The 25,849-nt window shown below is 37.7% G+C and overlaps 1 protein-coding gene across 3 annotated transcripts in view; it reads left to right on the top strand.

Annotated features, from left to right (window-relative positions):
• The window catches only part of LPCAT2 (lysophosphatidylcholine acyltransferase 2), a 66,253-nt gene that overhangs the window by 489 nt on the left and 39,915 nt on the right, over nucleotides 1-25,849 (top strand). For all 3 annotated transcript variants that reach the window (XM_035025191.1, XM_035025190.1, XM_035025189.1), the window contains exons 2-8: nucleotides 11,091-11,230; nucleotides 13,649-13,866; nucleotides 15,157-15,269; nucleotides 17,211-17,271; nucleotides 18,644-18,702; nucleotides 19,931-19,965; nucleotides 23,736-23,790. In XM_035025191.1, coding sequence (XP_034881082.1) covers nucleotides 11,091-11,230; nucleotides 13,649-13,866; nucleotides 15,157-15,269; nucleotides 17,211-17,271; nucleotides 18,644-18,702; nucleotides 19,931-19,965; nucleotides 23,736-23,790 — 681 coding nt within the window. The remainder of the gene's footprint in view (nucleotides 1-11,090; nucleotides 11,231-13,648; nucleotides 13,867-15,156; nucleotides 15,270-17,210; nucleotides 17,272-18,643; nucleotides 18,703-19,930; nucleotides 19,966-23,735; nucleotides 23,791-25,849) is intronic.

The following is a 25,849-nucleotide window of genomic DNA, read 5'->3' as shown; positions in this document are numbered from 1 at the left end:
CAGATCCAGGGGAGGGATGTGGGTCTGAGAGAGGAGGCAGATCCAGGAGAGGGACCAGGGTCTGCCGGGGGCTGTTGTCTGAGGGGAGTGTGGGTATGATGGGGAGGTATCCCAGGTGGGGGGTGCCCGTCTGAGAAGCAAAGGCTCTGAGGAAGGAAGAGATGTCGATCTGCGAGGTGAGGGCTTTTGAAGGTTCCATGAGTCTGGAAGGGGCAGAGATGTGGGTATGAGAATTGAGGACACTTGGAGGGTGGTCTGAGGGTGTGTGAGAAGAGAAAATGCGAAGGACATGTGGATCTGAGGGGCAGGTCCTAAACAAGACAAAGCTGAGCAGGCCAGTAGCGGAGGAAACATTCCATGCTGAGAAGGGAGGTGAATCTGTGACAAGAGCTTCAAGTTGAGTTTGTTAGAGCGGAGGGGTGGCCAGTCTATAGGAGAGTGGACTTGGGGAAGTCTTTTTTTTTTTCTTTATTTCTTTTTCTTTTGCCTTAGGGAAGGAGAGGAGTCAGTCTAGGAGGTGAAGAGTGAGGGAGAAGGCAGAGAACCCAGGTCTGGAATTAGAACAAGATGATCTAGCTGAGAAGGGGCATCAAGGGTCGAAAATCAGAATCTAAGAAAAGGGATAATGTGGGTCAGCTTAAGGTATTCAGAAGTCTTCACCCTGAATCAGTCCTGAATCAGTCTTCACTCAAACTCTTTGAGATTCAACACTTCTCCAAACATTCTTCCACTGTTAAAAACCGCTGAATACAAAAAGGAAGTTTCCTTTTCTTTCCTTTTTCTTGTAAAACGCTCTTTTACCATTAGCAGTTACAACTTGCTCTGAGGACTTCCCCTTTGGTGAAGCTAGAGATCAAAGAACAAGATAGAGTGTGCACACTACATTTGTCCTGTGTGTCCTGCATGAAAAAAAAAAAAAGGTTTTGATGTTTTCCTGTCCATCTCACACATTTCTTTACTTCAGATTTGAAATAGTGTTATTTTTGCATAGCGCACTTATATGCCCTGAGACCATTGTCCTCCACAGTGGAGAGGCAGGTTAGAGTAATGGTAAATGGGCAAATGGGTTGAAGAAGGGTGTGAGATAGGAAGGGGAAGATAATGTAGTAATACCTCTTTGTAAAGAAACTAAATATTTAAAAATTTGATCTTCATGTCTTTAAATGGATAGATGCTCCCTTTGTATCTTAAAACTTCTGAAACACTTCTAAATACCTTGACTATCACTCAAGATTAATTTTAGTTTGATTTGGTGAAATCAGTCATTCTTAAATGTAAGTATGTCTATTTGGCTTCATATTTTGGAGAGAGGACCAAAGTGGCATATTTATAGAGAGACTAATTGTTGGTGTTGGTTTTCTTTTTTTTTTTTTATAACATGGCCTATTACAACTTGGAGAGCACTTTCAAATAGCTTTCCAAGAGCTGTAGTATAGTGGAAAGATCATTAGTCTAGTCAGAAGGCCTGCTCAGGCCGTGCCCTTTATCAGTTAGTTGTATGACTTTGACCAAGTCACTTAACCTCTCTGAATTTCACTTTACTCATTTATTAAATTGGAATAGTCCTACATCAAGAAGGGTTAAAACTAAGTGAGATAATGTGTGAAAGAAACTGGATTGTTTGGTGATCTTAATATTGATAGTTATGCTATTTGTTGCCTACAAATCTTATACTGTACTTAAAATTTACTGTTTGTATTGAATGGAATTCAATAGGTCTAGGTTTTTTCTTTTTTTTTTTTTTTTAACTAAAAATGTAGACCAAAGAGGTCTCAATGTCTTGAACAATCTGGGCAAAGGGAAGATTTAACAGACTTGATTGAAAAACAGTATTGTCTGTATTATCAAGTTTAAAAGATGGATATACTTTCACTTAAGTATGACTTACTATGATCAATTCAGACTAAATTTAGCCTTGAAAGTGATCAATATCTTGCTTAAGGACTGTTGTCACTTTTGTATCTCATTGTAGGACTTAGCTTTGCCCTTCCCCTTCTCTTTTTGACAATTTAAGATCCTGCTACTTAGTGGCATGGAAACAAGTAGCCTAGCTTTCATTTCCTCAATAGAATATGGAATTGAAATAAGTGTTTGGTAGTAATTGTGGGTCATTTATCGTACCAAAAGTATTTGTTGAATGTCTATTATGTACCAGGCACAAGGCTAATTTCTGGAGATACAGCAGTGAACAAGAGAAATAAGAACTCTGACTATCTAAAGCTTATGTTTCACTGAAAAAAGTTAAAGAGACAAGTACAAACTTATGCATTTCCGTGTTTTAGTAGTACTATGAAGAAGATCCAGGGAGGACAATAACCCTGAGAGAGTGTGGAAAGAAGGCCTCCCTACATAGATGATGTATTACCAAATGGAAATATGATGGGGAATCCTCTTATTTTGTCAAAGGGTTACTCAAAGTTGGTTTATTTACTGTTAAATACTATTATTTGTTGCAGACCTAGAAATGGCACAGAAAAAAAGTTGCCCAATATTTGACAACTTAATTAAAATCCATATTAGCTACTCATTGTGAATGTGAGTTAGCTTATATGAATATACTATAACCTCATTCTAACTCTATCTTTGGGGTCTATGCTATGGTCCTTTCTTGCAGTCAAGATTATTTCTAGGTCATTTGCAAGGGTGTTTGCAAGGCTTATTTGACCTACCTTGGAGGTTACCCACTGCAAACAGTCTTTTCTCCAGGGGTGTTTGTCAAAACAATCAGAGGCAATTGCTTAACATGACAGCTACCTGAGGTGGTGAATACTGATTGGAGCAAACAATAGGCTTAACCAAACAGCTTGAAGTTAGGGGACTTCGAAAAGCTTTGACATATTCATGGGAATCTAGAAGGGTATCCACATGTATAGGCCTGTGTGTATACCCAGGGCTATGCATGTGACCTGAAAAACAACAACAACAACAAATGAGAATACCCTAAGCTCTCACCTCTAGCTAACCATCAGGCTCTGTACAAACTGGAGGTAAAAGCTAAGGTAGAGTTGTGAACTTCCACTTGGCTGTGTGTTGAAGGTGTGTTCCAACATGCACACAAAGGCTCTTTGCAAACACTGGGGAACTTATTGATTCCAAGCACTTAAGGAAGTCTTATCTAATCCTTAGCTGACTACCAAACTAATTGGTCAGAGACTTCAGTAACCACACATGACACATGACAAAGAATACAGCCTTTATAGAATTAGTTCGTAATAGTCACTGAACAAACAAATAACAAAAACAAACAGCAACAACAATACACCCTGGTGATGGAAGAGAATCTGATTTTCAGAGTTGTTACATTATTTAAAATGTTTGCTTTTCAACAGAAAAAATTGCAAAATGATAATAACAAACAATAAAGTATGTCCCATAAATAGGAAAAATAGCAGTCAATACAAATTATCTCCAAGGAAGCCCAGATGTTGGCCTACTATCCAAAAACTTTAAATCAGGTATTTTAAATATGTTCACATAACTAAAGGAAACCATGTCAAAAGAACTAAAGAAAATATGAGACAGTGAATCACCAAATAGAGATTATTAGTAGAATAGAAATTATTAAAGAAGAACCAAAAAGAAGTATAATAGCTGTAATGAAAAATTCACTAGAGGGACTCAACAGCAGACTTGAGCAAACAGAAGAATCAGCAAATTTAAAGATAGATCCACTGAGATTAATTAATCTGAGGAACAGAAAGAAAAAAGGATGAAGAGAAGTGAACAGAATCTCAGAGACCTGTAGAACATTATCAGGTGTATCAACATAAACATAATGGGAGCCACAGAAGGAGGCAAAGAATGTTTGAAGAAAAAATGGCTGAAAACTTGCCAAATTTGGTGAAAAATTTATGCATTCAAAAAGTTTAATGACTTCTAAGTATAATAAACTCAAACATATCCATACCTATATACATCATAATCCAACTGTTAGAAGGCAAAGAAAAAGAGAGAATCTTGAAAGCAGAGAGAAGTAACTCATCATACACAAAGGGATCCCGAATAAGATTAATGTCTGATTGCTCATCAGGAACTATGGAGGCTAGAAGGCAATAGGATGATATACTCAAAGTGCTGAAAGTAGAATATTGTCAACCAGGATTAATATAGTCAGAAAAACTATCTTTCAAAAATAGAGGAGAGGGGTGCCTGGGTGGCTCAGTCGGTTAAGTGTCTACCTTCGGCTCAGGTCATGATCCCAGGGTCCTGGGATCGAGCCCCGCCATCAGGCTCCCTGCTTGGCAGGCAGCCTGATTCTCCCTCTCCCTCTGCTGCTCCCCTTGCTTGTGCTCTCTCACTCTCTCTCTCTCTGTCAAATAAATAAATAAAATCTTTAAAAAAAGAGAGAGAGAAGAGAAATTAACAGAAACTGAGAGAATTTGTCACTAGTATACATGCCCTGAAAGACATACTACAGGGAGCCCTTTGGTTGAAATGACACTAGAGAGTAACTCCAATCCACATGAAGAAATAAAAATACTGGTAAAGATAACTACATGTATAAATATAATTTTTATTTGTAAATCTTTTTGTCTTCTATGTGATTTAAAAGACAACTACATAGGGGCACCTAGGTGGCTCAGTCAGGTAAGCGTCCAACTCTTGATTTCAACTCAGGTCATGATCTCAGGGTCCTGGGATCAAGTTCTGTGTTAGGCTCTACACTCAGTGGGGAGTCTGCTACTCTCCTTCTCCCTCCAACCCTCTCCCCACTTGTGTTTGCACATGTACTCTCTCTCTAAAATAAATAAATCTTAAAAAAAAAAGACAACTACATAAAGCAATAGTTAGAAATCTGTGTTGATAGATATATAATGTGTAAAGATGTAATTTATATGACAAAAATAGCAAACAGGAGGAGGGAGGAAATAGAGCTATAGGAGCACAATTTTTATATACTATTATAATTAAACTGGTATTAATCCAAACTAGGTTACTGTAAATGAAGTTGGGAACACTTAGGGCAACCACTAAGAAAATTAATTTTAAAAGAAGTGACAAGGGAATTAAAATGGTACACTAGAAAATATCTACTTAACATAAAAGAAAGGTAATAATGGAGAAATAGAGAAACAAAAAAAACATAGATATGTAGAAAGCAAGTAGCAAAAGAGCAGATGTAAATCTTATCAGTAATTACATTAAATATAAATGGATTAAACACACTAATTAAAAGCCAGAGATGGAAGAATTGATAAAAATACATAATCCGGGCGCCTGGGTGTCTCAGTCGTTGAGCGTCTGCCTTCGGCTCAGGTCATGATCCCGGAGTCCCGGGATCGAGTCCCACATCGGGCTCCCTGCTCAGTGGGAAGCCTGCTTCTCCCTCTCCCACTCCCCCTGCTTGTGTTCCTGCTCTCGCTATCTCTCTCTCTGTCAAATAAATAAAATATTTTTAAAAAAATACATAATCCAACTCTATGCTATCTAAAAAGACACACTTCAGATTCAAAGACCCAAATAGGTTGAAAGTAAAAGGATAGAAAAGATATACCATGCAAACAGTAACTAAGAGAGAACTGGAGGGGCTATATTAATGTTAAATCAAATAGACTTTAAGACAGAAATTGTTACTAGAGATAAAGGAAGACACTTTATAATGATAAAAGGGTTGCATCATTGGGGCGCCTGGGTGGCTCAGTTGATTAAGCAACTGCCTTTGGCTCGGGTCATGATTCTGGAGTCCCAGGATCTAGTCCCACATCGGGCTGCCTGCTCAGCAGGGAGTCTGCTTCTCCCTCTGACCCTCTCCCCTCTCATGCTTTCTCTCTCTCTCTCATTCTTTCTCTCTCAAATAAATAAATATTTTTTTTTAAAAAAAGGGATTGCATCGTCAAGAAAATATAACAATTAGAACCGTATATGCACCTAACAAAAGAGCCCCAAATACACAAAGCAAAACAGATTGAAGTGGAAAATACACAATTCAACAATAGTAGTTAGAGACTTCAATTCCCCACTTTCAATAGTGGTAGAACAATGAAACAATATAAACAAGGAAAAGCCTTGAACAACACTCAACTAGACCTAAGAAATCTATAAAGAGAGCACTCCATCCAGCAACAGCAGAAAACACATTTTTCTCAAGTGCCCATGGAATATTCTCTAAGACAATTATAGTAGGCCATAAAACAGGTGTCAGTAAACGTAAGAGGATTACAATAATATAATGTATGTTATCCAACCACAATGGATTGCAATTAGAAAAAAATAACAAGAAATTTAGGAAATTCACAAATATGTGGAAATTAAATTACTCCTAAATAATCAGTGATTCAAAGAAGAAATCATAAGAAAAATTTGTAAATACTTTGAGATGAATGAAAATGAATACAATATACAAAAACATATGTGGCTAGCATTATCCTGATAACAAAATCTGAAAAAAATGTTATAAGAAAGGGAAATTATAGACCAATTTCCTTCATGATCACAGATATAAGAACCCTTAACAAAATATTAGCATGTCAAATATATAGCAATATGTGGAAAAGATAACATATCCTGTCCAAGTTTGGTTTATTCCAGGAACATAAGGTTGGTTTAACATACAAAAATGTGTATTTCAATGTAATTTATCATACTAGCCAAACATATGATAAGAAGCATTTGATCATTTCAATAGTTGCAGAAATTTTGTTACTCATTTGACAAAATTCAATATCCACTGACATTTTAAAAAAAATTCTCAGTAAAATACGAATAAGAGGGAACTCTCAGTCTAATAATGGGCATCTATGAAACACCTTTAGCTAGCATCATAATGGTGAAATATTGAAGCTGTTCCACCAAAGGTTGGGAACAAGACAGATATCTTGCTCAACACTTCTGTTCAACGTTGAACTGGGGGTCCTAGCCAGTGCAATAAAATAAGAGAAAAAAATAAAAGGCAGAGAGATTAGAAAGGAAAGTGAATTTTCTCAGTCAGAGAAAATCAAATACCATATGATTTCTCTCATATGTGGAATTTAAGAAACAGACAAATAACAAACAAAATGAGCAAAGGGGAAAAGAGAGAGACAAACCAAGAAACAGACTCATCACCATAGAGGACAAACTGATAGTTGCCAAAGGGGAAGTGGGTGGGGGGATTGGTAAGATAGGTGATATGGAGATTAAAGGATGCACTTGTCTTGATGAGCACTGGATGATGTATGGAATTGTTGAATCAGTGTATTTCACATCTGAAACTAATAGGACACTGTATGTTCACTAAACTGAAATTTAAAATAAAATTTTAAAAAATTAAAAATAAGAAAGGAAAAATTATAACTGTATTTATCCACCATTGTCATGTTTGTATATGTAGAACATCCTAAAGAATCTACAAAATGGCTAACAACTAGAACTAGTAAGTGAACTTGGCTAGGTTGTAGGACATAAGATTAAAACTTAAAATCAGTTACATGTCTATATACTAGTAGCAAAGAATTGCCAAGTAAAATTAAATAATCTTATTTATAATGGCAATAAAATTATGTTAAATAATTAGGAATATATTTAACCAAAAACATGTAAGACCACTACACTGAAAACAACAAAACACTGTTGTGAGGAATTAATGACCTTTACATAAGTGGAGAGATATGTTATGTTTATACATTGGGAGAATCAATATTTTTATGGTGATAATCCCTCCAAATTGATCTATAGATTCATTGAAACCCTAATAAAAATCCCAGTAGGCTTTTTTGTTTGGGTGGAAACTGACAAATTAATTTGAAATGTATGTGGAAATGCAAAGGAACTAGATTAGCCCAAAAAAAATTTGAAGAAGAAAAAGCTGCAGGACACACAGTACCTGATTTTGAGACTTGCTAAAAAAAAAGGGGGGGGGGCAAAAAAAAAACTGCAGAAGTTGAGAGAATGGGGTATCGACAGAAGAATAGATGAACTAATCAATGAAACATAATGGAGACCCCACACATATGTGTTTGATTGATTTTTGACAAAGTTGCCAAGAAAATTCATTATGGAGTATGAAGTCTTTTCAACAAATGGTGTTGGAACACCTAGATAGAGCTATGGATAAAAACAAACCTTGATCCCTAGTGCATACCACACACAGAAAGTAATTTAAGATGAATCATAAACTGAAACAAAAGCTAACACCATACAGCTTCTAGAAAAGAGAATATAAAATATCATTATGACCTTGAGGTAAGTATAGATTTCTTAGAAAGGACACAGAAAACAAAAACTAAAAATTGATAAATTAGTCTACATCAGAATTAAAATTCTTCTCATCAAATGATACCAGTAAGAAAATGAAAAGGCACGGACTAGGAGAAAATACTTCAATACATATAACGACAAAGGTGTTGGAAGTGGAACATATAAGGAACTCCTACAAATTTATAAGGGAACAACAAACAAACCAATAAAAATGGGCCAAAGACGTGAACAGACACTTAACATAAAGAGTTAAAGGAATGACCAATAAGCACATGAAGAATGTGCTCAACATCATTGTTCATCAAGGAAATGTGAATGAAAACCACAATGAGATATTATTTTATACCCACTTGAATGGCTAGAAAGGCTGACAACACCGAATGTTGGTGAGGATGTGGAGCAACAGACACTTCCATACTTTGTTGGTAATGTAAAATGATACAACCACTGTGGAAAACAGTGGGGCAGTTTCTCGTAAAGCTAACCATACCGTGACCCAATAGTTTCACTCCCAATGAAGTAAAAATATATGTCCACACCGAGATTTGAACATTAATGTCCATGAAAACTATATTCATAATAGCTAAAAACTTATAATAGGCCAAATGTCCATATAAAGAAGAATGGAAAAATGAATCATGATATATTCATACAGTGGAATCATACTCTGCAACCGAAAAGGCTTTACTACTGGTACATAATGACGACATGGTAGAATCTCAAAAATATGGAGGAAAGAAGCCAGACATAAAAGAATACATACTGGGTGATTTCTACATGACAATCTAGAACAGGCAAAACTAGGGTGAAAAGGAGCCTGTCACTAGTTGCCAAGGGCCAGGGATATATATTTGAAAAACTCCTAATCTGCACGCTTAAAATACGTGCATTTTATTTTATGTAAATTATGCCTTGATAAAGTTGATTTTTTGAAAAGAATACTAAGACCAAATGTTGGCAAGGATGTGCAAGTGACCAAAATTCTCATACATTGGCAGTGACACTTTAAAATGATGCAACCACTGTGGAGAGTGCTTTGGCCGTTTCTTATCAAGTTAAACTATCTATGACCCAGCAGTTCCACTCCTCATATGAGAAAGGAAAACACATGTCCACAAAAGGGCTTGTATAAGAATGTTCATAGGGTCTTCAGTCCATAAGAGCCCACAACTGGAAACCCTGAGATTCATCAACAGGAGAATAGATAAACAAATTGTCTATTGGCATACAGTGGAATCATATTCTGCAATCAAAAATAATGAATTACTCATTTACAAAATCACATAGTTGAATTTCAAAAACATGTTAAGTGGAAGAAACTTAGACACATAACAATGCATAATGTATGATTCATTTATGTGACGTTCAAGAACAGACAAAACTAATCCAAGTGATAGAAATCCAGCATCGGTTGCCTAAGTGGGTAGGGATTCACTGGAAGAGGCGTAAGATGACTGGAGGGTAGATGTGTTCTGTGTCTTACTTTGGGTGGTAGGTACAAGGATATACATTTATCAAAACTCACTGAACGATCTACTTAAGAGCTGTACATTTCCTTGTACATAATTTTGACTTCAAACACACACACATGCACACACATAATTTGACAGATTAAATTATATGTTAAATTGTTTGACAGAAAAGCAAAATCATTTGGTGCTCCTCATAAATTATTTGATGATGCTCAGATTCACATTAATGGCCAGGAGAGGCAGAAGGACAGCGCTGTTTGAGTAGTGTAGTTGGCTAATAGAAGAAAGATAATTTAGTGTGCATAAGGATAGTTTATTTCTTTTTTTAAAATTTTATTCTTATGTTAATCCCCATACATTACATCATTAGTTTTAGATGAAGTGTTCCATGATTCATTGTTTGTGCACAACACCCAGTGCTCCATGCAGAATGTGAAGGATAGTTTATTTCACTTAAAAGTCAATATGGTAGGATGCCTGGGTGGCTCAGTCAGTTAAGCATCTGCCTTCAGCTCAGGTCATGATCCCAGGGTCCTGGAATTGAGTCCCGCATTGGGCTCCTTGATCAGCAGGGAGCCTGCTTCTCCCTCTGCCTGCCACTCCCCCTGCTTGTGCTCTCTCTCTCTCACTGACAAATAAATTTTTTAAATCTTTAAAAAAAAAAGTCAGTATGGTATAGGATTAAGAGCAAGGGCTTTGTAACCAAGCTGGGTTCAAACCCTGGTGCTGCCACTTAGTAACTGTGATCTCAGCAGCTACACCTAACTTCCTCTGTGCCATTCCTTTCCTGTATGTAAAACAGCCTAAGGTTGTAGGAATAAAATAGGTTTCTACATGCCAAGTGCTTCTTGTGCCTGCTACATAATAAGCATTCGTGTATTATTGGCCATTCTTACTAATTTTCATTCTTATTCTTGTTTTTTATTTCCTTCTCCATCTCCTTATTGTTGTTAGTTATAAAGGACTGGCAGGTATATAAAATAACGCATTTACTCTTTCACACTCTAACAACTTCATTAACACTCTTCCTTCTACTGATAGCTCCCAAAAAGCAATTTCCCCTCTTACCTTGCTAGCTTCTGTTGCTCTTTCAAGACCATTCAGCCTTCAACTCCTCCAGGAAGCTTTCCCTGACTGCTCAGTCAGATACTTTGTTTCCCCAGCATCCTCTAGTTACTTTCCTTGATAAACAGATCACATGTTCTTATAGGACCTGGTTTTCTTCACTGTTGCTTTTCTACATCGTAGGTGTTGTGTGGTGGGATATAGTACCTTATTTTTCTTTGTGCTTGGCTTCATGTCTGGGGCAGGGTAATGTTCAATTCATCCTTTAGTGAACGCATAGATAACACAAAACTTTCCTCTTCCGTGTTTCTGATTGATAGCCAGAACATTAAAATACTGGCCATTCACCTATTTTTTTTAATCAACTTTGACTTTCAGATTTTATTTCTTGGAATTATCCTGCTTCCAATCCGTGCCTTGTTGGTCGCATTAATTATATTACTGGCATGGCCATTTGCTGCCATTTCAACAGCATGCTGTCCCGAAAAGCTGACCCATCCAATAACTGGTTGGAGGAGGTAAGAAAGAATAATGTCTAAATGTTAGGTAAATCAAGATAAAGAAGAGTTTGCCATAGTTTAATCATCAATCGAGAGTTTTATCTACTGCTGCCGACTCAATATTCACCATTTATTTCTGTTTCTCAGATGAAACGGTTCTTAATTCATCATATGGAGAAACTGCTGCCCAAGCACCTTATGATAATCTTCTGTTGAAGCTGTAATTTCCTAACATTAAAATATTGTTTTCTGAGTTATTGCTTAAAAGTGATAGATCCTTGGTTCTGGAAGACCCAGTTAGTATACCTGAAACCATTATAGCAGGAAAATACCTGGCTTTCTTCCGCTCTCCCTCAGTCTTGACATTTGCTTTTGTCCCTATATAGTAACTACGTACTTTCTACAGTGGTATAATTAAGTGGGTAAGTTACAGTGTACTTAATACTTTAGTGATTATTATTAATAACAGTTTAATTCTTAATCAATATAGCCTAGCTTTTTAAAACATTAATATGGAGGGAGAATGGAATTGCTTCTCGAGCATTATCTAATTAGCAGGGTATTAGAGAATAGACTCATCACAAATTAACAAAGTTACTGGTAAAAGTTCATTCCCATTGGGCAGAGCCAACTTGTTGCCATATGTTTATCCTGAGAGTGAAGCCTTTTAAAATGTGGATTCCTTGGAATAGGAAGCCATAGGTGAGTTTTAGGGCACTGTTGAACTCTCCAAAATTGTGCACATTTTTTTCTCTGTACACAGGGTCCATTCCTTTCATCCAAATCTCGAAGGAGAATATTCTCCAAAAATTTTGAAAATCACTGTTCTAGAAACTTTTAAAGAAATATGCAATTTGCTATTCAGTTCATGTTCTAGTGAATAAATGTCAACATTCAGCCCAAGGCTGGTTTGAAGTGGAAGTGAATCCAAGGCTGGCAGAGTCCCCAGAGAACTAATACCACCTCAATCCTTGCAAATCACACTCCTTTGTTTCAGAACTCAAGGTTGCGTATCACTAAAAAATACTTTATGAGAGATTTTTTCATGATGCACCAATCCCTTTCAATTACCTCTTTGGTTTCTATCGTTAACGGCTTATGGAGCCCTATAATGACGGAGGGGAATAGTCCAAGAATCCAGAGAACAGATTTAATAAATGTTAGGGGAAAAAGTTCTATTTTTGCCAATTAAGCAAGTTTCTCTACTTCCTCTCAAACAGGTAACGTTGAAGTTAATTATGCAGCACCAAACTTTTAGCCTTTTTGAAATCATTTAGATAGAAGTGTTTAACAGCTCTGAGTATGGGATATTTTAGAATCTACATCACTACAAATCAAAAATAGGAGGTGTAGAAATCCAGTAACAGGCTGAGCTTTTTATCCTTAGGTAAATAGACATCTGAACTTGAAAGAGCAAGAAGGAGAGACACAGTCATTTCCCTGTGCCCTCTGGAAAAGTGCCTTGGTTTTCTGTGTCTCATTTCTCTGCATTATGACAAGACTGTTAAGAGAATTAGACAGGAAGCTTATTTTTTAAAGCTCTCATGAGATGTCTTATGGGAAATACACATGTTTTGTTTTTCATGAAAAGCTGCTGTGTGCTTATTCACATCCTTGGATGTCCATTCTAAATTGCATTTCTAGAAGTGGGTTTTTGTCTCCCTACTCAGTTGAGCTTCTCAAGGACAGAGACTGGATCTTATCTGTCTTGTGCGTCCAGCGCAGGTCACCTGGCACAGTTCGATGAATTAATTAATCTGTAATGACAGAAATTCTTTTTAAAAAGTAAGCAATTCGACATCTGAAATTGTGTAAGTGCATCTATGTTCCAGGGAAGTGAGATGGTGAATTTACCTTTTAAGATTTTTGATGATGTCTAAGAGCTATAATTGTATAGGAAAGGACAGATTCAGCATGAGAGTTCTAAAAGTGTTTGGGGGAGATAGCAGCATCTTTGTTACCCACATGTACATTCCCCAGGTGAGTCCTCTGAAGAACAGTAGGCATTTGGGTTTCTCAGTGGGGGATATGTGTGTGGGAAATTCATGTTTATCCCTTTATAGTCACAGAATAATGGAGCCACTTATTAGCCATATGTCCTGGGGAAATTTTGCTTCTCGGTGACTCAGTTTTCTCATCTGCAAAATGAGGATGCTGATAAATAATACCCGTTTCATAAAATTGGGCTGAGGATTAAAGAGATGTAAAGTCCTTAGAATAGTACCTGGCAGAAAGAACCCTTCGTATAACTGTTAGCTATTCCTCTTAGCTCATATTTTAAAATGAAATGTTCTGACACGTATGGGTTTTTGTGTTGTGTTTTAGAGTAAAGCCCCGCCATTAGCTGAGATTAGCAAGGCTAATTGTGTCTTTTCTTTTTCTCTCTCTCTCTCTCTCTTTCTTTTTTTTTTTTTTTTTAAATATTTCTTTCCAAAGGGAAATCACTCAACCAGTTTTGAAGTTTCTGGGTCATGCCCTGTTCTTTTCAATGGGATTCATAGTTACTATGAAGGGAAAGGTGGCGCGCCCCATGGAGGCCCCAGTTTTTGTTGCTGCCCCCCATTCAACATTCTTTGATGGAATTGCCTGTGTTGCAGCCGGGTTGCCTTCAATAGTATCTCGAAACGAGAACGTACAGGTCCCTCTGATTGGCAGTAAGTACTTGTAAGACAACATAGATCTTTTCATGCTCGCGGGTCACCTTTTAAAAAAAAGCATCTATCGTTTATCGGTGGGCTTTTTAAAAGCTCTCAAAGCTATTTCCTTACTTCTAGTGAGGAATTATATCGAAGGAAGGAATTTGTGATAAAGGTTAGAGACCTCCCTCTCTGTGCCCTTAGAGTTCTTTCAGATTCTTATTTTTGTCACCGTACCATCTTTGCTTTCTGTCCTTGTATCTAGCTAGAAAGACCAGCTTTCAAGTACCAAATATGCCTGGATTTTTTTCGAGAGAGAATTTAACTGAAGAATCTGTGAAAACACCGGTTACACGCCATTTCACAAATTTCTCTTTGGGGTATTAGGCTGATAGACACATGAAGTCTTTCCTCTTAACTCTGTTTTCTTATTATTGCCCCAGAGTCTCCATGAGGGACCAATGTGAAACTCTTTGAAAATTATGATGTGGAACGATAAAGTGCCTCCTGCCATAAAAAATAATGAAGCAAGTGAGATGTGTATCCCACCAGGTGCTTTGGTCTCTCCCTAGGGTGTGGGTCTCTAAGTAACCGCTCCCCATCGTCCTGAGGTTACTGCAAACATCCAGTGGTGAGAGAGTGGGTATGGAAGTTTCCCGATGTTACCTTGGCACTCTGGAGAAATAGCAGTAGTTCCTGCCACTTTTCACTCAGCTAAGAAAAACACACACATACACGCACTACACACATTCTCTCTCTCTCTCTTTTTTTTCAGTGTAACCACCTTGCTTTGTGTAATATGGCATTTTCCTGAAAAGCTTTTTAGCGATAGATTTTCAGTAAATTGAGGTTATTTTGCATGTGTGAGGAAGCTACCTACTTAGACTGGCGTGCTGAAAATTTTAGTAAAATTAATAATTGCTCCCTATCCATGTGTACTCTGAATTCACACAATCAGTTTTCAGGATATTCCTAAAATAAAACAAGATAATATTGTAGATTTATATTCCAAAGCTTGGATGTCTGTCAGTTGAGGAAGAAGACCTTCAGGGAGAAAATTGCCTTTGTTTCCTTTCATATTCTTTCTGCTAACTTCTGTTATATCAATGAAATCTTTGTAGATATAAAAAAAACCTTCTAATAAGCTGTGAATTAGAGCAGTTTTTTTTTAAAGTTCTCTTTGATTTGCTATATTTTAACTTTACATAAAAATTGTTTCATGATTTTTTCAGTAGCATTGCTGTGGTAGCTTTAGCCAAAAAAAAAAAAAAAAAGTGACTTGGCTCTGACCTTTTGTTTGTTTTAAAGGACTATTACGAGCTTTGCAGCCAGTGCTGGTATCCCGGGTAGATCCGGACTCTCGAAAAAACACAATAAATGAAATAGTAAGGCGAGCAACATCAGGAGGGCAGTGGCCACAGGTAAAATACAGAAGTTCGTTTAGATATACGGCGAGTTTACTTATTGTATATATGTAAATCATTTGGATCCACAGATGGCAGCATTTGGGGACACCTATGCTGGGTGTTTTCGGCATAATAGAAACAGAACAAATGAGTGAGTATTAAAAAGTCCTCTTCCCCATGAGATACTCCATGGGATTAATGTATCATTCTTTCTTATCCTCCAAACTCTTTGAAACAGTTTTTACTTTGTGTCATAAAAAGTAATTCTCTACCTCTGAATTTATTATCTTAAAGACAAAATATCAAAGCTCAAATATACTCAACAATATGGTAGGTTTATTTTTTTTTTTAAAGCGATTATGGTCTTAATCTTATCCGAAGTATGTTTAGACAAGGCTTTTCAATTCAGGGGGTACATCCGAATCACCTATAGAACTTTTTCAGACTTTACCATCTTACTACCCCTATCCCCTAGAATGCCTTTTTAAGGTGAGGGAGGGGCAACATTTTCTGGATAAAGGGAGCCTCCTGGGTAATTCTGATAAGTATCACTCTACCTTGGCCCAGGTGTAAGTAGGGGACCTCTAGCAGGACTCATGATCTGGTAGTGATCTGGCCACCCATGATGATGTGTAGATGTTAAAATATTAAGAGGAGTATGACCCACCAGGAGGTTTAGAAACCATGGCATGTGAGGAATGACTTAAAAAGTGACCAGGAAGAAATGGCACCCGGAATAAGGGTTCGGTTTTTCTCTTTGAATCCAGCTACTATATCTAGGACTGGTAGGCCAAAGTTAACAAATAGGTAAGATTTTAGCCCATCTCACTCATCTCAAGGAACTTTCTGTCCAGAGGTAGAATGATCTGATCTGAACTCCTTCTCCAGAATTTTCAGGCACTGACTAAGCAACCACTTGGGGGGGATATTGTAGAAAGAATTCAAGCATTGGCAATGCTAGATGGCTTTTAATGCCCCTTCCAGAGCTGAGATTTTATGATTTACTCTATATCCACTCATTGTTAATAGAGTAGCTGTAGCATTTCCACTGAATGAACCATATTTGATATTGTACCAGTTGTGATAAGAAACCTGATTGTTGTTGTTGTTGTTTTTTAATTGAGGGATGAAATTGCATACACTTATCATTTTTATTTTATAAATAACCCATCATGGTGGCACTTTCGCCTAATAATGTTTTCCCTTTCTAATTATTATAAAATACAAATACCAACTAAGTACACATACTAACTGCTGTGGGTGCAGGAATTTTCTGTTTTTATTTTATGTACTTAACGATTTACTCATTGCCAAATTCTAAAAGCTTCAGAAAATCCAGCTTGTTCAGTTAATGGGGAAACTACGCTGCATGTCTTTCACATGAAGAACAGAAAGGACTTATGTTAAAAGCTAAAAATACTTTCTCAAAAAAGATACTAAATTGTATTCCATATGTCCACTAACCCAAGTAAGCATAAAGCATGTTGTAAGTATTTTCTCCTTTTTCCCTCCTCCATATATCCCTGAACTGTATGTTGTAGGAGTGAATATCCTTTAACAGGAAAACAGAAACAAGGAAGTAGGAATGATTTGGTTAAGGATGTAAAGCAGTAGAGGAAAGAATTTAATGTGCTCTTTGACCAGGACTTAGGGTCTGCATCTTCTTTTAAGTTTATCCAGATCATTAGCATTGTCATTAAGAAACATTTAGTAAGTGTATTTTCTATTCAAAGCTTTAATCCATTTTCTAATTATTTCAATGGTCAGATAGCAGTTCTTTTAGAGGAAAACTGGATAATCCAATTCTAGCTTTCAATAGAATCAAGTATTAGCCTTTTATTTCACTTTTGTTTTCTAAGAATTGGCGGCTCTTTGTGAAGTCATAAGAAAGTGAGTAAAGAGACAATCTATTAATTAGACTGAAATATTAAATCTACGTATTCCTTTTCTCCCAAGATACTAGTTTTCCCAGAAGGTACTTGTACTAATCGTTCCTGTTTGATTACTTTTAAACCAGGTGAGATCAATTAAATTATGTACTATAACAAAGTATGGACAGTTTCTCAAATGATTTGTTACTAATACACAAAACAACTTGTTAGTTTGTCCTGGGCATTTCTTTCCCAATAGAAAGTTTTTAGGGGCGCCTGGGTGGCTCAGTCGTTAAGCGTCTGCCTACGGCTCAGGTCATGGTCCCAGGGTCCTGGGATCGAGCCCCGCATCGGGCTCCGTGCTCAGCGGGGAGGCTGCTTCTCCCTCTCCTACTCCCCCTGCTTGTGTTCCCTCTCGCTATGTTTCTCTCTGTCAAATAAATAAAATCTTTAAAAAAAAAAAAAAAGAAAGTTTTTAATATTGTGAATCCACAGAACTCACTCCTTTACTTTCTGTTTTGGTATCATAACCCCTTCTTCCTTGGATTATCGTGTGTATGTGCTCGTGTGTGTGGGCGCGCACATGCGTGTTTGTGTGTGTGTACATGTGAACCATTTGATGGTGTATCCGGTTGTGTGCATACACGCACACACAGAAACCACTAGCAGATTTGTCTCTTCCTCCAAAGATACCCTCACAAACACCCTAGTTCCTGCATTATCCGATAGAAAACTATTTTAGTGATCATTATAATGCCTTCAGATGCCTTCTGTGCTTCACTCCTTTTTTTTAATATTATGAAGTCACTAATTTCACAGTAATGTGTAATTTCATACATAATTTCCTAGTAACTGGTAATGCTTTAACATGTTTTTGTATTGGCTGCTAGAATGCTCAGAGCCAAAGTTAGAACTCTCTTCTAGCAAGTGGGGGTAGTCCTTGCTCCAAGTATTCACTTTTATTTTATTTATTTTTATTTTTTTAAAGATTTTATTTATTTATTTGACAGAGAGAGACACAGTGAGAGAGGGAACACAAGCAGGGGGAGTGGGAGAAGGAGAAGCAGGCTTCCCGCCGAGCAGGGAGCCCGATGCAGGGCTCGATCCCAGGACCCTGGGACCATGACCTGAGCCGAAGGCAGACGCTTAATGACTGAGCCACCCAGGCGCCCCTCGCTTTTATTTAGATTTTGTTCTCAGTTTCTCTTGGGTTTGACTTTGTTATCACTTTTTTTTAAACCCTTTTGAATAATGTGTATTTGGAAAATGAAAACACGTGGAGATGTAAATAAACATTTTCAGCGACTTGGGCATAACATTTAATATTTTGGTTTCATAATTCTGAATTTTAGAACTCTCTCATTTTGGTGAGCACTAGGGATTTACGGACAATTAGCAAACAGTTTATGTGTACTCTTAAACCAGTAAGGATAGGTATACCACTTATTATTAATTTTCTTCATTGTAAACCTTATAGTCATATAAGGAAGATGCTATAATATTTCACTGTGGTTATAGGAGCCTTCATTCCTGGAGTTCCGGTGCAGCCAATCCTCCTCAGATACCCAAACAAGCTGGTAAGCATAGTGTTTTACTGTGGGAAAAATCTCAGACATTCCGAACAGCACAGATTCTCTAGCACCCCTTTTAAACTTCGAATGAAGCACTGAATAGACACATGGTGGAAGAACATGGGCAGACCCCATACCCCTTGCCACATGGAGCGTTTAGAAGTTTGCAAGATAGGCATGTACTTGTGGACACCGATATTATATTTTGTCTCTGCTGTTATTAAGCTCCAAGAAGGCATTTCCTTAGCTTCTACTCTATTGTCACAGTAATGGTACCGGGGTCTTAGACTGCGTAGCAGAAAACTTGCGTAAAGTGATTTTCACTAAGCCCACAAGGAGACGTTTCCTGATTCAACGGTTATTACTGGAAGGATAACTGGTGTAGCAGGATAAATTTGGGATTGCCTTGGTGTTTCATTCCTGGCTCAGTACTTACTAGCTGTGTAACTCTTAGCAAGTAACTTAAATAAGAAGATATATAGGAAAAGAATCTGTTATCCTATAGAAAGTGCACAGTTGGCTTAGGAAACAGTCTCTCTGCTCCAGCCAAGTACAACATTGTCCTCTGGATATAGATGGTGCCACCATTTTCCTATAAAGAAAAGTATTTTGGAATCTGTTTTGGTTCTGAGAGGAACTTTCTCTACTAGAGACTTTACATAAAAAATCAGGCTGTAATTAATTATCTATGTTATTTAAGGTAAAGAGTTCTTGCTCAATTCAGCTTTTCTTTCAGTAGCTGGCTTCTCAACTTTCAACATCTGGAGTTAAAAAAAATTAAAATCCATCAAAATTTACTTATTATACTTCTGCCTATTTGGCATTTTCTCAAATTCTTTCACTATGTACTATTTTAATCTTTTCTTCCAAATACCCATCCCCCTCTTTTTGAGAAAAGATATATTCTGGGGTTTGTAAGCAAATTAATTACCCAGATATGTCCATATTAGGAGAAAAATAGCTAAGCATGCACATAGCTTTATTAAAAATTAAGAGCAACTTAATTCCATAAAAAGATAGGTGGTTACATATGGAAAACAGATTTTTGCTGCATAGATATATAATTCAAGAATTCATAGAGCAATTCACTGCTGATAATAGGCTCATTTTACTTTTCAACATACTGCTTTTAATTCAGAAGGAAAGTATACGACTACCAATATTAAAATAAGATTTGGGTTTTATTTGGCATTTTTTCACTGAACTAACAGTCTAAATACTTCTGTTATTGTAGGATACCGTGACTTGGACGTGGCAAGGATATACATTGTAAGTCACTTCTCTCTATTATTGGTTTATTTAAATTTTATTCAAGAGAAGAAAAAAGAGATCATGTATTCCTTCTTTTTTTAAGAAAAAATAAGCCTTGTTTTTTTTTAAAGATTTCTTTTTTTTAAAGATTTTATTTATTTGTTTGTTTATTTATTTATTTGAGAAAGACTGTGTGTGTGCAAGAGGGGGGAGGAAGAGGGACAAGTACACTCTGCCTGCTGAGTCAGAGCCTGAGCCCAACACAGGGCTTGATCTCACAACCCTGAGATCAGGACCTGAGCCGAAATCAAGAGCTGGACGCCCAACCGACTGAGCCACCCAGGCGCCCCTAAGAGTAAAGATTTCTTTTTTTTTTTTTTAAGATTTTATTTATTTATTTGAGAGAGAGAGAATGAGAGACAGAGAGCATGAGAGGGAGGAGGGTCAGAGGGAGAAGCAGACTCCCTGCCGAGCAGGGAGCCCGATGCGGGACTCGATCCCGGGACTCCAGGATCATGACCTGAGCCGAAGGCAGTCGCTTAACCAACTGAGCCACCCAGGAGCCCTAAGAGTAAAGATTTCTAATCAGATCCTGAAATCTTGTCACTGAGAAGTCTCTGTAGAGAACATCACTATCTTGTCCATTAGTCCCTGGCCCCTCCCATGTGCAGAATTCTAGCTGTCTGCCATGTTCTTAGGGTCTCAAGCGTGTATCTACCAATTCTTAAGAACCAGTCCAATGACCTGGTTTGCATCCTACTTAGCTTTAATCTTGTAGTTTTATTTCCACTGCAGACAGCATATTAGCTGGTGTCTCCATTGTTGTTTTACTATATCAGTTTAAGCAGTCCAGAGCCGTTGCGTCATATGGCCTAAAATAGCAGTGATGTGTCTGATCTGAGCTGAGAAAATAGCTAAGCTTTCAGTTCCATTCTTGGACTTTAAAATCATAGGGATCAGCAGTTTCTATAAACATTTAAGAGAGGAGAAGAATACAGCTCACCAGTAAACAAGCTGAAGTGAAACAGGCCTTTAGAAAGAACAGAACATGTAGAATCTTACTTTCCCTCAAGGCCTGTTGTCGAGTTCCCCCTGGATAAGTCTGAGCTGGTTTATACTGCAGTGAGAGCCATGTATAAAATGCCTGGATTTGAGGGCTTTGCCCGGGGGCTTACCCAGCAAAGCCTTTTAATACTGAACATAGAGAGTTCACATAACATTGTTGATGCATGGACTACCACTTGGACATATGTAAAGGGGAATCATCATTTGCCTTCAGGTACCTTGTGAGTTCCTTAGATCATCCAAACAACATATGAAAGTCTGATTTTTTTATACTACATATTGATTTTTTCCATTTTGTGTGTGTGAATTGCATTGAAATAATAAATTTAAATCAGAATAGGTAACTGATGGGCCAGTTACATGTGTTAGTGTTTATTAACATGTGAGATACGTATGTTCCTATTATGCTTTGGTCCCTCATAGTTGAAGTTAAGTAAACGACACTCAAAATACCATCCATTGCAAAGGATATCTAGGCGTTATGTGATCTTCAGCTCTTCAGGAAATCGGTTTATTCATTTGTCTAGAATACATGTTTCATGTCACTGTTGATCTTGAGTTCCTGGTTTTTGGCTTTTTATACAAGGGCAAGTGAGGAGAAACAAATCGTATGAGAGCATTTTAGAAAAGGGAGTGCCTAAAAACTGGGTGCAGAACATCATTGTGTGTCTTGAGGTGTGTCATCCTCAGGGTCTTTACAATTTAAGTTCCTTACAGCGACAGTGACTGCAGGTTCCCTGTGTGGTCAGTGTGTGGTCAGTGTGCCTTGTGTAACTTGCGTGGCAGTGCAGGTGGGCATGAAGGTCAAGTACAGGAAGGCCTTCCTGGAAGGGGGATCAGGATAGAAAATGTAACGGTTGGGTTAATCTTGCCATCTAACCTGGGACATGTGTGATAAAGGGAAAAAGAAAATAGGAGAGGGAATTCAGAAAAGAGAGGGAAAACATTTTTCCAGAGGTAAAGATTTTTTAGGACCGATAAACACAAAATCCTCAAAAGGCACAATTATGTTTTGTCCAGGTGCCACATTGCACTTGCCTATGGTGACTCTCATTTCCACTTTTATCTTCTGATGGGCTTCATGGTGTATTTAGCACTGTGCTGTTACTTTAAAGTCCGTTTTCTCAATTGCCTTCGCTCTAAGGGTGAGTCTAGACTGAGATTGTAAGGAAGAGAGTCTATGCTAAGGCAGATAGCCTAAGGGAGAAGGTTAATAAACTTAGGGAGTACACTTATAGAAGGGGCAGCTATGGAAAAATCTGTTTTGTGTGGGTCTGAGAAGTGTTGTTTGGTTTGGGTGTATGTAGACAACACAGTTTTAATGAGATCTTATGCCTGGCTCCTTCCTTCCCTCCTCCATCCCTCCCCACCATCCCTCCCACCCTGCCTCCCTCCCTTCCTCCCTCTCTTCCTTCCTTGCTTCCTGTCTTTCTGTTTTTGTCTTTCTTTCTTTCTTTCTTACAGCATTCAGAATTTTCAGAACAGATTTATCTATTTGAGTCACTAAATTCCAAAGCTCAATTTAAATAAATCAAGAACAGTTTATTTTGTGGTAAATAATATGGATTGATTTTATTTGCTTGGGGTTGAAAGTAAAAGATTATTTCCCTCTCAGATGGAAAATTTGAGAACTGATACTTAACATTCACAATTTATAATTATATATGGAATTGGTATATCTACCTAAATCCCTTCTTTGTTTAAATTTCCAAATTTCTTGTGTAAAGTAAGTCCTTTAAGTAATTTTTTATAGATAAATCATATTTTAGTTTCTTTTTTTTTTTTAGCGAGAGAGAGAGAGCACAAGAGGAGGGGAGGGGCAGAGGGAGAGGGACAGACAGAATCTCAAGCAGACTCGCCACTGAGTACAGAGCCTGACACGGGGCTCAGTGTCACGACCCTGAGATCATGACCTGAACCAAAATCAAGAGTCAGATGCTTCACCAACTGAGTCATCCAGGTGCCCCAATTTCAGTTTCTCAATAGCAAAAACAGGTTGGTTGTTTTCTTAAACATGTAGATTAATCCACTCTGCCAGAATTCTGGGTCATCTGTCTAAATGAGGTGAAATAAAAATCCCATTGACATCCTATCCAGAGAGTCTAAATATGTATTAGAAAGCCATACATAGAAACAACTATTTTCAAAAATTTTCTTTGAAGAGTTTGGCTATAATCATTTTAAAGCCTTTGTCCTTTGTCCAGCTTTACAATGAAAGAAAATTTCTCCATAACCTAAACATTTATTATTAATTGGGACAGTTACGATAAAGTTTCTGCTCTTAGGGAAAGACCCGCTGATTTCTTTTCTTTTTCTTTGTTTCATATCAGGAAAGAGTTTAGAAACGTAATGTTCTACTCCGGAGTTGTCCTATAAACACCCTTATGTGCCTTAACCTGTGGCCTCGGTAGTTTCTCTAGGGACTTAGGCCTACAAGCCTGAGTTGTCAAGGAGACTTCAAATTTGGGGTTTAGCATGCCGAGCTGCCGCTCTGACTCACAAGTGCATATTTGATATTGCATTTGGTGATTTAACTTTTGAATAGCACGAATACTTGTTCAAGCCCAAGGAATGTTACAGCAGCAGGGTGACATTTATAAATGCAGAATATATATGAAATGTGACATCGCAGTGCTTGTGTATAAAGAAAGGATCGTTGAGTAATAATATTAGGTGTTACTTGTATTACCACATAAAGATGGCCTGCTCTTTTTTCTCTTCAGCATTCAGCTTTGTATGCTTACTTTCTGCCAGCCCTTCACGAAGGTGGAAGTTGAGGTAAGTCATTCAACATGTAGCCTTGGAACTGGAGATTTGGCCTTCCCTTTTATTTCGAACTTCTAATCTAGAGAGCCCAGCTGTACAAAGGTTGGAAGTTAAATCCACCCTCTTTAAACTAAGCCCTGGTCTTTTACAAACTGCCCACCTGGCTCTCAGATCCAGCCCTTAGAATCTTACCAGGAAGTAGCACTAACTTCCGGGAACTTCCATATTATAGCCGTCCCCGGCTGACTAGAGTTGCATAACTGCATAACTGCTTTCAATGCTGACCTCCGCCCAGTGGGATGGTAGGCTTCACATCCTCACAAAAGGAGCTACAGTAGCTGATGGAGGCCTAGAGCTCCTGGAAGAGTATGTTCTGTAAAGCGGAGAGGCACAGAGGGTCAGAAGCCCTCATGGAAGGCTTGAGGAAATCCTAGCTGGGAGGCCATTCACATCATCGTTCATGGGGCAGTCTTTCAGCTTGAGTTGCGGTGGCAGGCAGGGAGTGAGGGAGTAATTCGATCTTTCTGAAAATTCTGACCAGATTTTCAAGACTCTGAAGTTTGGTTCCAGAATGGGACTTAGGTTTTAGGAGTGACGTGAAATGGACCCCTAAATGCAGAATTGAGTTGGTTTTAATCATACTCTCAGGTAGCCTCTGAAGAGAGGGTCAGAATAGTGAGGCAGGCCCTTGATTTCATTTTCCAGTTGCATCCATACGTTATGTAATGAGAACTTGAAGTTTGCATATGTAATTCAGAGTCCTGAGTGGGGGCCCATGCTCCAAGTGACAGGACATGGAATTTAAGTCACAAGAATACTGTCTTTTACTTTGTTTTATAGCTTAGTCATTTAGCCATGGAGAGGGTGTCAGCAATACCAAATGGCAAAGGAGGGCAAATTATATTTCAAAATGAGTTTAACTTTGGTTGAAATTTTTGAGACTTGCAGGTTGCCTGCCTGCCAGGAAAAGATCTGTTTATTTATATGCCACATTTCCCCACATTTAAAACTAGCTCGGTAGCTCTCAGTATGACCAAAAAAACACTAGTTCTTGAAATATACATAGATGTTTCTAGAGAAAAACACTAATCTGTGCCCTAATAATTAGTTTAAGAAGTACCAAGGTAAACAAAATGAATACGATTTCTTTCCTCAAGACCTGTCAGTGCCTTTGAGATGGTTTGACCACAATACCCCCTTTTCTCTGGATACCTCCTGAAACTGATGTTCCATAGGATATATTTTGGGGAACCCTGTCAGGAAGAAATTTTATATTATTTCTGAGTACTCCAAGCAGGCTCTTCCTTCTTTAATAGCTGTTGAGATAAACTAGCCCTGTGTTCTTTATCTAAAAACAAAACAAAACAAAACAAAACAAAACAAAAAAACAGGAAAACTCATACTTAAAACAGCCACACTGTCTTCTGTGCAAATTTGGAAGATATTGTGTATACAGTGTATATGCTTCCCCTTCCCATTTACCCTCCCCAGCTAAAACAAGATCTAGCAACAGATGTGGAAATACACGTAGAACTGTACTTCTTTTGTCTACATGTGTCAGTGGTCAAACTGTTACAACAGAGGTAGGCAAAGTCCTCTTTTTTGGGCTGAACATTATTACATTATTACCACATTTCCCTTCTGTGTCATGGCTGGCCTGCCTGCCTACCTTCCTATTTTTCTTTCCTTTTTTCTTTTTCTTTCTTTCTTTCTTTCTTTTTCTTTCTTTCTTTTTCTTTCTTTCTTTCTTTCTCTTTCTTTCTTTCTTTTCTTCTTTCTTTTCTTCCTTCTTTTCTTTCTTTCTCTTTCTTTCTTTCTTCCTTCTTTTCTTTCTTCCTTCTTTTCTTTCTTTCTTCCTTCCTTCCTTCCTTCCTTCCTTTCTTTCTTTCTTTCTTCCTTTCTTTCTTTCTTCCTTTCTTCCTTCCTTCCTTCCTTTCTTTCTTCCTTTCTTTCTTTCTTTCTTTCTTTCTTCCTTTCTTCCTTCCTTCCTTTCTTCCTTTCTTCCTTCCTTCCTTCCTTCCTTCCTTTCTCTTTCTTTCTTTCTTTCTTTCTTTCTTTCTTTCTTTCTTTC

Source organism: Mirounga leonina, unplaced genomic scaffold, assembly GCF_011800145.1.
Source record: "Mirounga leonina isolate KUSES-001 unplaced genomic scaffold, KU_Mleo_1.0 Mir_180, whole genome shotgun sequence".
Lineage (NCBI taxonomy): Eukaryota > Metazoa > Chordata > Mammalia > Carnivora > Phocidae > Mirounga > Mirounga leonina.
The sequence above is the reverse complement of the archived record's forward strand: the minus strand, read 5'-3'. Positions and strand labels throughout refer to the sequence as shown.